This window comes from Cetorhinus maximus, chromosome 17, assembly GCF_964194155.1.
Source record: "Cetorhinus maximus chromosome 17, sCetMax3.hap1.1, whole genome shotgun sequence".
NCBI classification, from domain to species: domain Eukaryota; kingdom Metazoa; phylum Chordata; class Chondrichthyes; order Lamniformes; family Cetorhinidae; genus Cetorhinus; species Cetorhinus maximus.
In genome coordinates, this window is record NC_135895.1 from 57,516,842 (window position 1) to 57,531,787 (window position 14,946).

General features: G+C 42.9%; 1 protein-coding gene across 1 annotated transcript in view; it reads right to left on the reverse strand.

Moving 5' to 3' along the window:
• Positions 1–14,946, reverse strand: part of lrrc7 (leucine rich repeat containing 7) — a 331,365-nt gene that overhangs the window by 139,927 nt on the left and 176,492 nt on the right. Inside the window, exons 13-14 of the mRNA XM_078561876.1 lie at positions 14,260–14,375; positions 5,158–5,227 (exon numbers count right to left, since the gene is read on the reverse strand). Of these exons, the coding sequence (XP_078418002.1) occupies positions 5,158–5,227; positions 14,260–14,375 (186 nt within the window). The remainder of the gene's footprint in view (positions 1–5,157; positions 5,228–14,259; positions 14,376–14,946) is intronic.

The window sequence follows — 14,946 nt, forward strand, 5'->3', positions numbered from 1 at the left end:
AGACAGTGGGTATGGAGAATGAATGGAAGGGGTATGGAAGGGACATGAGAGATATGAGGGGACATGGAAGGCAATAGGGAATATGAAGGGGCATGGAAGAGACATAGTGGGTATGAAAGGGCACGGTAGGTGGGTGGGTGACAGGTGAGGACTAAGGGGCCTAACGGCTATGTACAGATTTGGGACAATGTCCCAGTGAACCAAGACCAGCCTTATAACTAGCCCACCTCATCACCTGCACACCTGTCACTGCCTTGGGCCTGCACTGGGATATGACAGATCCGAACTTTGCCTGCCCATGTCTCATGGAGACAAAAATACTGTGCAAGTGGGATGACGTGATGGGGTCAGGTTAACCAAGTTGGATAATGGCACAACTTGCAGTTTCCAATGCTGAGGGGAAGATCCAGCCCATTATTTTTATTCTATTTGTCTGCTTGGTTCCGTATTGCCTTTCTTACCTCTGAATCAGAAGATTGTGGGATCACATCCCATGACAAGTATTCGAGCATATAATCTAGGCTATCATTTCAGTGCAAAAACTGGTGAGTACTACAGTGTCAAAAGTGCTGTCTCTTGGAAATAGATGTTAAGCTGAAGCCACACTTGCCTTTCCAGATGGATATAAATGATCTCATGATACTATTTGAAGAAAAGCAGAGGCACTCCCTTGGTGTCCAAGTCAACACTTACTATTCTGTCTACAATTAAAAACATTGCTGTTTGTGGGACCTGCTGCATTTGGCTACAAACATTGACAAACAACACTTCAAGAATAATTGATGGGCTCTAAACACTTTGAGGTGGCCTGAAGATATGAAGTGACTGTTCAGTAAACATTGCTTTGAAACCCATTTTATTCAACTAGCACATACTACCATGTCTCTAGTTATTTATCGCATTGCAAGATAATAATTTTAAAACCATAAATTAAAATCTGAGGTTTAACTGAAGAAGTAGTTTATTTTATTTTGTCATTCTTAAACTAAAAATGCATTGTGTTATATTAATCATCTTGAACCACCTGATCTCAGATTTCGTATTAATTAAATCCCTGGCCTACAAGTGAAAACTGGTGGTAAGCCCTATTACACAGACATCAAAGACTATTCTTCTAATAATAAAGCAAAGGCATATAGAAATTTTAGCATTAAAATAATGAATGATTGTGCAGATTGATGTGTGGACTAGAAGGGAAGGAAGAAATTGAGAGGGGGCAGTCATTTTGGGGAGAAAACGATTAAATAAATATTCTCAGGTTAAACCTTTGTAGCAAGGGCATGACTACTTCTTAAATACCATTTTATAACAACAGCAAATGATTCTTCGGAAGGAAGTATAGGATTGCAAATATGGTTCTAAGTATATAAGGTGAATAAATATGGATAATTAAAATTTTTATTATGCCACTAACAATAAAATTTGCACACAACACAGCAAGTTTCTGAAACTGAATTTCTTCCTTCCCTTCTAGTCCACACATCAATCTGCACAATCATTCAAACTGGGCACAGCTTATTTTTTAAAAAGAGAAAAGTGTCGCCAGAGCTTCCACTATAGGTGACTCATTACAGAATAATGTGAAAAAATTGCAAAACATCACTGTTGACTTACTACACCCAAAAAAAATTCATTGCACTAACCTCAGTGTGACTTACTCAAATTCATTTCCATGTTATTCCTAATAAGCATTACCTAACCACTTTGTTTTTTCTGTAATCTCTCTTACACATTTCAAACTCTACTCCCAGCATTCTGAAGGGAGCGTTCTTTCCACAACATCCACTCCTCACTCACCCCCAACATCTCCTCTCCTTCCCACCTTTCCATTCAAGGTTATTGGAAGTAACGCCGTCCCTTCTAACCGTTCAATGACCCAAGCACTCTTTGATGTAAAAAAGCAATTTACTTGAACTTCTTTCAATTTAATAATCAGTATTCGCTGCTTATGATGCAGTCTCCTCTACACTGAGGAGGCCAAACGCAGGCTGCTTTGTAAAACACCTCCATTCAGTTCATAAGTGAAAACCCCAGCTTCCTGTGCCTGTCTTTTTAATTCTCCATTCCTTTCCCATTTTGACCTTGGCCTTCTACACTGTTCCAATGAAGCTCCAAGTGAGCTTGAGGTACAGAACCTCATCTTTCAATTAAGCACCTTACAGTCTCTGGACTCAACAGTGATTTCAAAAATCTCAGACTGCAGCCTGTGCCCCCTACTTTATCAGATGGCAGTTGCTGGTAATGATTCTGCTATTTCCATTTACAACTCTTCTAGAACCATCATTTTGCTTTCTTGCCTGTTCCATCTCCTTTTGCACCATTATCCCCTTTATCATTTAATTTTTCCTGCCTTCTTTTATAACAGACCTTCCCTTTTGTTCTTTTCCTCCCACTCCCTTTCTCGCCTCTGTACAGTACTTGCTTAAAACCTGGTAAATCTCTAATGTTTTCCAGTTCTGATGAGAGGTCATTGACATGAAACATTGGCCAGGATTTTCCAGGGCCCATTGTGGGCGGGACAGAAAAGTTGGAGGGGCAGCCAAACGTCCATTGACTTTGGACGGGAATTTCCGGCCCCACCAAAAATCCCAGCCATTAACTCTGTTCCTCTTTGCAGAGATGCTGCCCGACCTGCTGAATATTTTCAGCATTTTTTGTTTTAATTTAGGATTTCCAGCAGCTGCAGGATTTTGCTTCTTTATGTAGACAGAAAGCAGCAGTTCCGTGAGGAAATGGGTCACCAGTGGAATGCCACAAGGATTAGTGTTAGAGCTATTGTTTTTCATCATATTTATCAACTATCTGATGAAGGTGTTGTGGGAATTGTCCACAAGTGCACAGTGAATACAAAGATATATGCGGATATACAGTCCTTAGATGAAGAAATAGACTGAAGGGAGATCTGGATGTCACAGTAGACTGGGCCCATACCTTGCTTTTTAATATGGATAGATTAATTGCATAATGCAATTCCAAACATGTGTACGTCTTACAAGTTGCAAGCTCAAGACAGAGTAGGAGAAGAACCTTTAGTATTGAAGTCATTGACTAGTTGCAAGAGGCAATTGAAAAGCAAATAGGTTATTAGATTTACTGCCAGGAAACAATAAATACTATTATGGAGTAGAAGTTAGTCAAAGATGAGCCTGTTTTATGAGGTCAAATGAGCCCTAATTTCAGGAACCAATGTCCTATGCCCCAAGGATGCATGAAAAGATCAGACCCAAAAATTAGATCAGGCCACTTTTCAAGCATTCTTACTGCCTGACTAAAATGGGTGTAAGATTCCTTACTTAGGTAAATGAGGGCCCAATCACAGTTTGAGATCCCCTCACAGCAATAGCTTTGTGATGAGTGGGGCAGATATAGGTGAGGGGGGGAATTGCAATAATGGAGTGTTGAAATTACACCATGCTGTATAGGACAGGCTCAATGGGCCTGTCCTATACCTTTATCTTATTCATATATTTCATTAAAAAAATTGACTGATTTTAACTTTTGGCAGTGGCGAAAATCAGGTATTAGTGGTTCAGTTGCCTTTGTATACCCTGTATAAAAAAGCAAATTGTGCAGAGTTTTATAACAAATATGACTAATCCTCAGGGAAGAATCAAATTTTAAAGACCCAAAATTGCAGGTGGTCCCCAAGAAAAAAAGGGTTTTTACATTAAAAGTGATATATTCTAGTTAATCTTAGTCACTTTGATACTTCATAGTTAATTTGATTTTTAATTTAAAAGAATTCTCAACACAACACTCATCCAAAAGTTATTAGTCACTCACTCACAACCAATGCCCTCTGCCCCAGTTCACAATGGCTTTCCATCTTGTCTAGACCCGGATCACAGGGACATTACACTCCATAAAATTCCTGTCCTTTCAGTGTACATTTTTCTCCATCCCTCTCAGCACATACTGTCTTGTCAATTCAACCTAGCATTCTTCTCCCCTCCACAATTATTAAGTTGGTACTCTCTTCCACTTTCCCCATTCAAGCAGCCACTCTTTGATGCCCTAGAATTCATCAGAGCACTCTTTGACTCCCCATTCCCCTTGCTTTAGGGAGGCGATGGCGTAGTGGTATTGTCACTGGACTAGAAATCCAGAGAACCAAGGTAATGCTCTGGGGGCCTGGGTTCAAGTCCTACCATGGCAGACAGTGGAATTTGAATTCAATAAAAAATATCTGAAGTTAAAAGTCTAATGATGACAATGAAGCCATTATCAGTTGTTGTAAAAACCCATTTGGTTCACTAATGCCCTTTAGGGAAGGAAATCTGCTGTCCTTACCTGGTCTGGCCTACAATGTGATAATCAACATTTGACTCTGAACAAGGGCAATTAGGGATGGATAATAAATGCCAGTGATGCCCAAATCCAATGAATAAAAAAAAACTTTGTCATGACACTCTCCTCACTCCTTCTCAGTTAATGCTGGTACTCATTCCTCCTCATGACAAAGTCAGACTTGTTCTTCTCCTATTCATTTCCCCCTATCCTCAACTTCACCCTTTCATTTCCAATATCCCCTTCTTTCTCTCATTCGCTTCCTCTTCCCTATCATTTCCAAAGTCATCCACTTGTCCCTCTTTCACTGTTTCTATTCCCTTCTTCATTTTTCTTCTCCCTTTCGCATCTATTTCCATTCTGTGCATTCTGCTCCTCTCCTTTGTGCAGTTTTTCCTCCCCTTTCATTTGGACTTCCTACCCATCCCCATTGCATTCTCTCCCACTCCCATCTCTTGCTCCTCCTTTCTTGCCTATGCTTGCATCCTTTACTGTTTCTGTTCCTTAATTTTATCTTCCTCCCCTCAATTCTCTTCCATCCTGTGTTTCCTTTGCCATTCTCCCTCCATTCAATCCCCTCCTATGCCCTTTATTTTCCTCCCATCTATCTAACCTATGTCCATAGTCTGGACAGGTCTTACTTCTCCTCTTAAAGTGCTAATACACTTTTTCAATTAAAAATAAGCTACTGAACATGGGTTGCTACTTTTATCAGCTCTAGATAATAACAAACTTAGATTTATAACTGCAGTTGAACTAAGTAGAGGAGATTAAGTAGAGATTTTCCTACAGTCGGATCCTAAACATAGTTAATTTACTTTAAGAAACCATCTTTGTCTTAATTCTTCCACATTGCTCTGGGTTCATTACCTGGTTATCAGATAGCCATAGTGCTGCCAGCTCTTTAAGCTTAGTGAAGCTGAATGGCAAATTCTTCAACCTAAAAAGCAAACATTTTATAGATCAGAGTTTGTTGCAGTCAATTCACATTGTTTTTCATTTAGTTTTTCATTTTGTTTTTACTTGTTTCAAGCGTTTGGTGGCTTACAAATCATTGTAGTCAAACCACTCAATGTCTGTCTGCCAAACAAATGACATTCCATTAGTTCTGCCTATGCAGATTTTAGCTTTTTAAAAAAAAAGTCATTTCAAATACTAATACTGAAATATATAGATTTTTAAAAAATTGTTTTACAAAGTATTAAATAACTAGCACTTTCACTGCAAAAGAAAACAAGAGTTTTTCATATTCTTAAAGGAATTTAGTTTTCAGGCTGATATTCTTAAAGGAAAAATACATTTAAATCAAGTTGAGGTAATGATTAGACAGTCATATATCTCACCAGTATGGCTAGGCTCCCTGTAACTAATTATACCCTATTTTCTCCAATATTCATAGCTAGGTGCCTATATCCAAGCTATTCTCTGCAGTCAAGGAGGAGAGAGAATGGCTTAATTTATAGGCATCTCCAACTTTGTTCAACTTGTAAAATGGCATGTATGACTAATGCAGTGAAGGACTTCTCCAACATTTTTCCTCTCTTGCACCAAACTCAGACAGCTGAAAATCTGTTTATCTTTCTCAGTAGAAACCAAGATTTGAATGCAGGTTCCCCATTTGAGAGTTTAACACTCTGGTATTATCACTGCTGGGTAACCTGCTCTGATTATGAGTTTAAGCTGTGATGGTGACTAACCTAATCTTTAAGGTGTTTTGTGCGCTTCTCACTTCATCCACTTAAGAGGCTCCCCTCCAGTGGTGCAACTGATAGGCCATCTGCCTCAAAGAGAAATCCAGATCTTGTTGCCCGTGTCATGATTTAAAACAGTAGTGGATATGGAGAAGTAGTCAACCTTTCTGCATTCCCTCCCAGATGAAAAGGTGGAGGAGACTGGTAACTATAAGTGCATTGCAAAAGAGGATCATACATCCCAAGGAAACAAACACAATAAAACTGGAATTTACTTTAGAGATGTTGATTATCACTATGTTTTAATATTAAAATTAATGATGCTGCCTGTTGTGAAATAAATAAACATTTTTTAAAATTGCACCTAACTTCCTTACTTTATTTCACCTATTTATTACTCTCAATGGTAATGCAGTGAACTTAATCAAGCTAATGACTTTTCCAATTAACGTAAAAAGCATGCAGGTATTTCTGTAACATTGGACACAATTTTGTGCTTGTCATGTGGGTCCTGTGAGTAGAAGTGGGTGTAACATCTGCTCCCATCCAGTCTCAACTCTGGACTTTAATCACGGAGGGGCCGGGCAGCAGAAATCACATTCAAGGAGAGGCCTAGAGCTGGCCTGGAGGCAGAACAGCGGCAGGCTCAAGGATGGGGTTTTAAAGGGATGTTGGCAGTGTCTAATTATGCAGAGAGCATTTGGAGGGGGGAGGGGGGTTGGGAGGTGTGGGGGAATTGGAGGAAGATGTGACCTGGGGTGCCTGAAAACTGAAAAACTGAAGAGAGTTCTTCATTGAGGATGAATTTTCTGTTCTGTCAGCCCCATTGATGCTGAGGGACTTTGTTCAGAGGGGAGAGGCTGAAAAGTCTTTATTAACAGACGCCACCCTACAGTGATGCTAGAAGAGCGTACATACATGGCCCCATGGTTCACAAAATAATCCCTTCGTACTCTCCTCCAGCTGTTAGGAGTGGCAGGAGGTTCTCCTCCCATGAGATAGCAAGAGGAGACCTCCCCAGATGACGAAGAAAGCCTGGATGGAGGATGTGATCAGCATGCAGAGATCATGCACAGGACCTGACTGCAGTATCAGAAGAGGGTGAATGACCTTCTATGCTCCGCAAGGGTGAGTGAGGACGCCACTTGGCAATGCAAGAATATATCTATGGGAGGCAATGCATTTGGTGCGGCTGGGAAGTGTTTGCTAGGTATGTTTAAGCATTTAACAGAAATGGCCGTAGTGCCAACAGCAGTCTCGGCACTCAGCAAGGTCGTTGGGGATGGGTGCGTGTTGGCTGGGAGGGACAACTAGAAGGGGGACAATGCAGCAGTTTGCAGTGGAGGAGGACCAGGGATGATGGAGATGATTCATTCAGATTTTGGACTCCTTAATGTACATTTGTCTTTACAGGAGAATGAAATGCCCGTGAATGCTCACTTACAGGTGGCAGACTGCACAATCTATCAGTGCTGACCCCTATGGAGTAGGAAATACTTGAGCTGGCCAGCAAGCAGGGGTTCAGGTCGATTGGCAGAGGAGAAGAGTGAGGTATTTTGATGAGGCTGGAGAGAGAGTGAAGCAGACCCATTTCCTGCAATAGGGTCAAGGGAATTTAGTGGGCACGGGGGAAGGGATGTTTGGTTAAGGTGTGCGATCTGGGATCTCCACATTCTCGACACTCGTGATGTGGGTCATGCCTGTCTGTGAGATGATGCAACTGTTACTCAGTTTGGCTCCTCCTTGTGCACTCACCGCTCTTTTATATCTATCAGGTAACTCCTCATCCTAACTGCCCTATGATCCTTGTAGGAGGAGCAGGGGACCTCAGAGAATGCACCATCCCATCCTTGCCCCTACCTTGCAGCATTTCAGATACTAGCAGCTCAGTGAGGTTGCGCATGTTCAGCGACACGGTTGCACCTAATGGGTGTAGCACTGCACAATTGCTGGGACAGCTGTCGGAGACCATGATTTCACAGGATTCTGACACTGGGTGGAATGTGGGAGACCAGGAAGATGCTGAGCCCTGGGCACATGACGAACCTCTGGAGTCATCCGTCAGACAGCAAATGCTGGATGTCCAACAGAGGTTTAAATGAGGGCAGGCAGCTGCCTGCCTCCAGTGATATCAAATCGTACATAAGGATGTCGGGAACCTCTCCCTACGTCATTTAATTATGCTTTAATCATGCATCAGGATTTCTACCCACCAATGTTGCTGCGGCTACTATGGTCGAAGAGTTTGCTGATACTCAATGCATAGGCTCAAAAAGTCAGCCACCATCCATGGAGCCTGAACCTGGTACAATGATGGCTGGGTTTGGAAAGATGGCTAGGTAACTCAAATCAAAGTGACTAATGAATACAACATGTTTCTGATCAGCACCATACATTACACAGGTTGCAGAGGTCACAGAATTTCAATCTAACTGGGTGATATTTATGTTTTGTAGCCAAGGAATTAATCACTTTTTAAATTGGTTCAGCCCAACCAAGCTTTTACAAATTCACATTAATAACTGTGCAAGGCAAGGGCAGGGTTTTCCAGCCCTGCCCTCCACTGGGATTGTCTGGTCCAGCCAAAGTCAATGGACTTTTGGCTGGGCCGCTGAATCCCCTGTGGCGGGTCCCACCACGGCGGGGCCAGAATTCCTAGCCAAAATTTTAACATTTGACAGAAAATTTGGAAGCATTCTGAACTGTGAGAAGATTAGTGATAGATGTAAAGAGGACATAGAGAGGCTGGTGGGATGGCAGGGCACGTGGCACATAAAATTTAACGTAGAGAAGTGTGATAGATGATTTTGGTAGGAAGAACGAGGGGTAGCAATATAAAATAAAAGTTATAATTCTAAAGGGGGTGAAGGAACAGAGAAACCTGTGGTATATATGGACAAAATTGTTGAAGGCAGAAAGGCCATTGTGAAAGTGGTTCTTGAGGCATATGGAATCCTGGGTTTTATAAATGTTGGCATAGAATACAAAAGCAAGAAAATAATGGTGAACACTTATAAAAAACTCTGATTCAGTCTCAAATGGAGCATTGTGTCCAACTCTGGGCACCACACTTTAGGAGGGATGTGAAGGCATTTAGGGAGGATGTGAAGGCATTAGAGAGAAAGGATTTACAAGAATGGTTCCCAGGATGAGGGACTTCAGATACGTGTTCAGATTGGAGAAGCTGGGGCTGTTCTCCTTAAAGCCGAGAAGGTTGAGAGGAGATTTGATACAGGTTTTCAAATCATGAGAGGTCTGGACAGAATAGCTAGGGAGAAACTGTTCTCAATTGCGGAAGCATCAAGAACCAGAGGATACCAATTTAAAGTCAATGGCAAAAGAATCAAGGTGACATATGGAAAATGTTCTTTATATAGTGAGTGGTTAGAATCTGGAATCCACTGCCTGAGAGTGTGATGGAGGCAGATGCAATTGTATCGTTCAAAAGGGAACTGGATATTTATCTGAAGAGAAACACATTGCAGGGCTATGGGGAAAGCCAGCGGGGTGGGAGTGGCTGAGTTTCTCTTGCAGACTACCAGCACAGACATGACGGGCCGAATAGCCTCCTGTGCTGTAACCAATGAAACAATAATTCTATGAATATTGAATATGGATTGAGTTTTAGCACTTGAAAAAAACACAAAGGCCTCTGGAAATACTATATTCAGTATTTCTATGACTCCAAATTTTTCATTTGCATAAATCTCCCACATTGATCGTGGCAGTCATTAATTAACCTTAACGTGTTAATGTCCCCAAATCTTAAAAATGCAGGAACATATTCTCAACCCACTAATTAACACCAAGGGTAACTCAGAGAATATCTTCCATTTTTATGTTTTGACTGGCATGAGAGTTTGGAATTTAATTTGTGCTTATTTTTGAGTTACATTGAAGCTTGTATTTACTTATAACCCCATAACCAGCTCTAGGAGAAATTACAAAACATGCTAATTAATGATGCCATCCATGCATTTTTTAAAATATTTTTTGAAACAATTAAAACCAACATAACTCAAAGGATAATCTTTAGTGTTGTGGTGAGTTTACTGCCCTCATAGTATAAGCAGTTCCAAACCATGCAATGCACCAGCTGTCACTGCGACATACTCCTGTGGAGATTTCTCAGGCATCATATTCACTGAAGTATCAATGACTACCCTTTCCCGATTTCTATTAATTAAAATTCAACAAACATTGTTTAGGTTTTATATGAAGAAGCCCCCTACTGCACATCATGAATTGGGAAAGTGGGTTGTTGGTAGAATTCTCCATTTATAATGCATTGAATCACCATCATGCCACTTAGTGGGGAGTTCTGCTTTTAGGTTGTGTCTAACCAGCACTTCTAATGCATAAAATGAAGCTAACAACAGTCACCAAGAGACATTCAATATACAAAACTTTCCAAAGAATACCAGTTGATTTGTGGGCAATATTATATTGGGCAGGTACATGGATTCCTACTCACTTTCACTCCCACCTAATTTTCCGTGAGGAAATCTTTGGTACACTGCGAATGCCTCTGACTTAAAATGGGTCAGTATATTTAAATGAGGCAGCTGTAAGATGATACAAGATACATTCTATTTTCTATCATTACCCCATTCAATGCAATTACACACATGTGTAAAGAAATACAGGCAGGAATTTTCCGGCCCCGTTGGCGTTGGGCATCATGACGGGCGGTAGGGGGGAACAATATGGTGAGAAGGCCAAAAATCAGTTTCATGCCGGCGCGAAAGCACAGCAGGATCGTCCAATGGTGTCCGCCTTGGCAGAACGCCAATCTGGAGGCTGGTGTGAACCTGCTGTGCGTCCTGCTAATGGGATGCAAAGTAAGGCCCTACCGGAATCATTCCTCCATTTCAGATTTATTGTTCTGCTGGCAGAAAAACATGCCAACCCAGAACATGTCTAGATAAGTGTCACATGCAGAAGTCGGAACTTACCGTTTGGGCCTTGCTCAGATCGCGGACATCTGAGGAACAGAAGATGCTGGAGCCCTACAGCTACCAGACCCTGGAGGAACATGTGCATCGCATGCTGGGTGGATTCTCATGGACATGGGTCTGCCATGAAGCAGCTCATGGAAGGTGGGAGGTCTCCATTGATGTCTCTGGTCTGCTTCGGAACATTGCGGTCTTGGCCATGGACTGCTACTGATGATTGTCGAAGATGGGGGAGTGAAAGGAAGGCTCAGCTGTGAGTGGGAGAGGAAGGTGTACTGGGGTGGGGGAGCTGGGAGAGGAAGGTCTAGGTTTGACTGGGAGAGGAAGGTGTACCAGGGCGTGAGGTTAGGAGGTGAAGGCGGGGGGTTGGGGTGGGGGTGGGGGGCTGGTGGGTGGAAGGTGTCGGGGGGTGAGATTGGGAGAGAGATGACGAAGGTGTCGGGGGGGCGGTGAGGGAGGAAGATGTAACAGGGGAAAACGTGGCAAGTGGGGGTGCAGATGTGAGGGGGGGAGGAAGGTGTAATGGAAGGAGTTCGGAGAGTGGAAGAAGTTCGGAGGGGGGGAAGGAGACCAGGGAGAGAAGAGTGCCCAGGGGGAAGAAGGAGTAAGGGTGGAGGAGGGATTAAGGGGAGAGAAGAGAGTAAGTGGGGGGTGGAATGTCCAGGTGAACATATAAGGGAGGGGTCTGTGGAGCCAATGACTGCCTCCTGGGGAGCAAACTGAGGGTGTTCATGGTAGGAAGGGATCGTGAGTATGAGAGGGGGGCAGAGGGAGCCGAAAGCGTGGAAGGGTGAGGGTGTGTCAGTAGCAGTAGAAGGGACAGCATGGGTGGTTCATGGAGACTTGGAGGCAGACACGGACCCTGGAGGTGGGAAGGAGGAGGTCGGGGAGATCAATGTGGATGGGGGTGGGATTCTCAGGAAGGTAGGGAACATGCACGTTCACCTGGACATCCTGGAAAGAAAAGGGATCAGGTTGGTAGGTGGCAGTGGGTAGTTGGAAGGTGATGCTATCGGGGAACAACAGTGATGGGGGAAAGGACATGGGTGACTGGGGGAGGGGAAAGGTCAGGGGAATTGAGCAAAAATCTAACTATGATCATCGTTGACAAAATTGAAAGTGAGCGGAGCTTTGTATTAGATTGGCAATCAGAGGGTGGGCGGAGATGCAGGTCAGCTCAGATGGACAACTGAAAGAGAACCCCAGCAGGCAGCCTTAAATGAGGACATTGAGATAAGTGTGATAGATGAAGGCGCCACGTGCTTGGGAGAGTGCTTGCACAAGGCTCCGAAAGACCCTACCACACGTACACTTCTCCTTCCAGAATCATTCGTGGTCCGGCTACGTGCAGCTGAACTGCTAGTTGGGGGGGTGGGGGGGTGGGGGGGGTTGCAGGGGGAAGACTCGTGAAGCCTGTCAATGAAGCTGAAAGACAACATTACACATTATTCAGTAAAAGTGAATATATTTACAGATTGCAACGTGACAAAATGTGTTCACCCATGCAACAACTTGTGATCAGAATTTCTTAACTTTTCTAGGCCTACCTTTTCTTCTGCCTTGGCATCCGCAGCAGGGGTGGAGACAGCCTGTGCAATGGTTGGCCTTGCTGACTGCGGTGTGCATCCTCTGGAGAGTCGAGGCCTTGAGGGCTCCGGCTTGCTTTGGCTGTCCTCCTATGGGCCAGCTGCTCCCTCTGCACGTTCCTCGAAGTGAGTGAGCAGCCTAATGTGGACCACTTCACCCCCAGTCTGAGACCTCTCCCTGCTGTTGTGAGTCAGTTTCTCCCGCATGAAAACAGATGGAGAGAGTGTGAGCAGGACGCATGGCACTGCGTGGAACGTTTGTGTGGTGAGCAGAGCCATGGATGGGATAAGGCCATTTAGAGGATATGAGCCTGATGGAGACGTAAGGGTATGTGTGAGAGTTAGTGGTGAGGTGTGAGATCCCTGTGGATGTATTTGTGAGTGTGTGAGTTGAGAATGATGAGGTGGCTGACTTACCCTGGCGGAATGGATAAGAGCATTTATCCTCTCCCTGCACTGGATGGCTGACCTTCTCTGTGCACTGGTGGCGTTGACTGCCACTGCCACCGCCTCCCAGGCCGGATTGTTGACTCTGGTGGACCTCCTGAGGCCGGAGCAGGGATAGAGGATATTGCAGCAGCCTTCCACTGTGCCTAGCAGGCACCCCAGGGAAACGTCAGTAAATTCGGGGGCTGCTGTCTTTTTTTAGTTTTGGGGTCATCTGTTGCCTGGAGCAGTCCTGGTCTGTAGACATGAAGTAGGCATGCACTCTGGCGTGCTTTAAATATGGCCTCTGGAGCAAGGAAGGTCTGAGGTCACAGCGGGGCGAGCATATCCAAGCCCGCCCGCCCGCCAGTGATCCAGCGTGTTTCTCGTGAATACATTTTTAATGAGGCGGGACACACTGGGAATGAGACAAAAGCTACCATTGCGGCCGGCACTAAAATGTCCTTTTTCCCGCCCGCTACCACACTTTGTGCAAATCTGGGACGATTCCACCCACAATGTTGCTACGTGCTAGAAACAAATATTAATTTGCTCAGCAGCTCTAAAGAATTCACTGAAATCCTGCTTTTATGCTGGAGATTGGTGTTTCTCATGCTTGCACTTTAACTCTGGCAGATATCCCTTACCATCATGATATCAAGCTGTTTAAATACTTTAACACAGAAGAGATGGTTGTAAATGGCAGACATGTTTAGTAGAGCATACTCTTGAAATGGCTCATTTTACCCTGTCTGACATGGTAAAGCTATTAAACTTTATGCAGCTTTGAGTTGCCGTACACCAAATGCTAGAATTAGCACTGACTGCCCTGGCTACATCCTTCATCTTCTTTGCTACCATTGTAGGACTGGATACTAGCTACTAGGTGAATGATGTTTCATGATAATTTGAATAACTTGGCCTTTCCTGTATCCCTGAACCAACACGATTGAGATATGAAATTCATAGTTTAAGAAACTGAAGACATGAATGTTTATTCTGTAAATTGGAGCACATACTGTGCCACTATGTCCTCTATTAGCTTTAATCTTAAATTTAAATTTCAACAGCTAGTACCCCAGGATCACACGTCATGCCCTTGGTGAACAAACTGGCTTCATGCAGCCTGTTCTATAGCTTTTGTCAATGACTGAATTGAGATAGTGATATGATGTGCCAATGAAATGGACAGTGGAAGTTGCTGTGCAAGTATGCTCTCATCTGAGGACTTTGCAGCATTGCATGCAACATATTGCAGTACTAATACACACGTGCATCTTAAGTAAATTCTACAAAGTCAAGAATTTGTATTACCTGTTATCACTTAAATTTAACACTTTCAGTTTCTGCATCTGTCCGATCTCTTCAGGCAACCGCTCCAGTTTGTTCGATCGCAAAGACATAACAGTCACATTTTTACAACTTCCAATCTGCATTAAATAGATATCCACAAGAGATTTCATAATAATACCTACAAAATCTGCTCTGAGTTATGTTTCTATATGCACATTTTTTTCAGCATAACAGCAATTGAGACTCTATTTTCAATGAGAATATGATCTCTCTTTTAAACGACCATTACATAATTTTAAAATCACAATGCATCACAATTATGGCCATAATCTGATAATAATTATTCACACTGATATCTCCACAATTATAATCATCCAAATAAGATTACCCTTCATTAATCAGTACTAACATTCCAATTTATGAAGCTCATGTTGCTCATGATGCTAAGACCATTAATTGACATTTAGGAACTCAAGTGTGACATAAAATTTCAAAATAATTAATATCACGTAGGTTTGCTGAAAATATGCCTCAGGAACAACCTGTGGCCCTCAATGCACTTGTTATTTTGTGTATCTTTGAGTTTACATTCATGAGCTACCTAAAATTTGATGCTATTTTCTCTCCTTTTCTTGTTTATAAATGAGAGAAAGCAAATAAATATGATTGGGGATGGTATTATCTACAGGAATTAAAAGGGTGAACTTT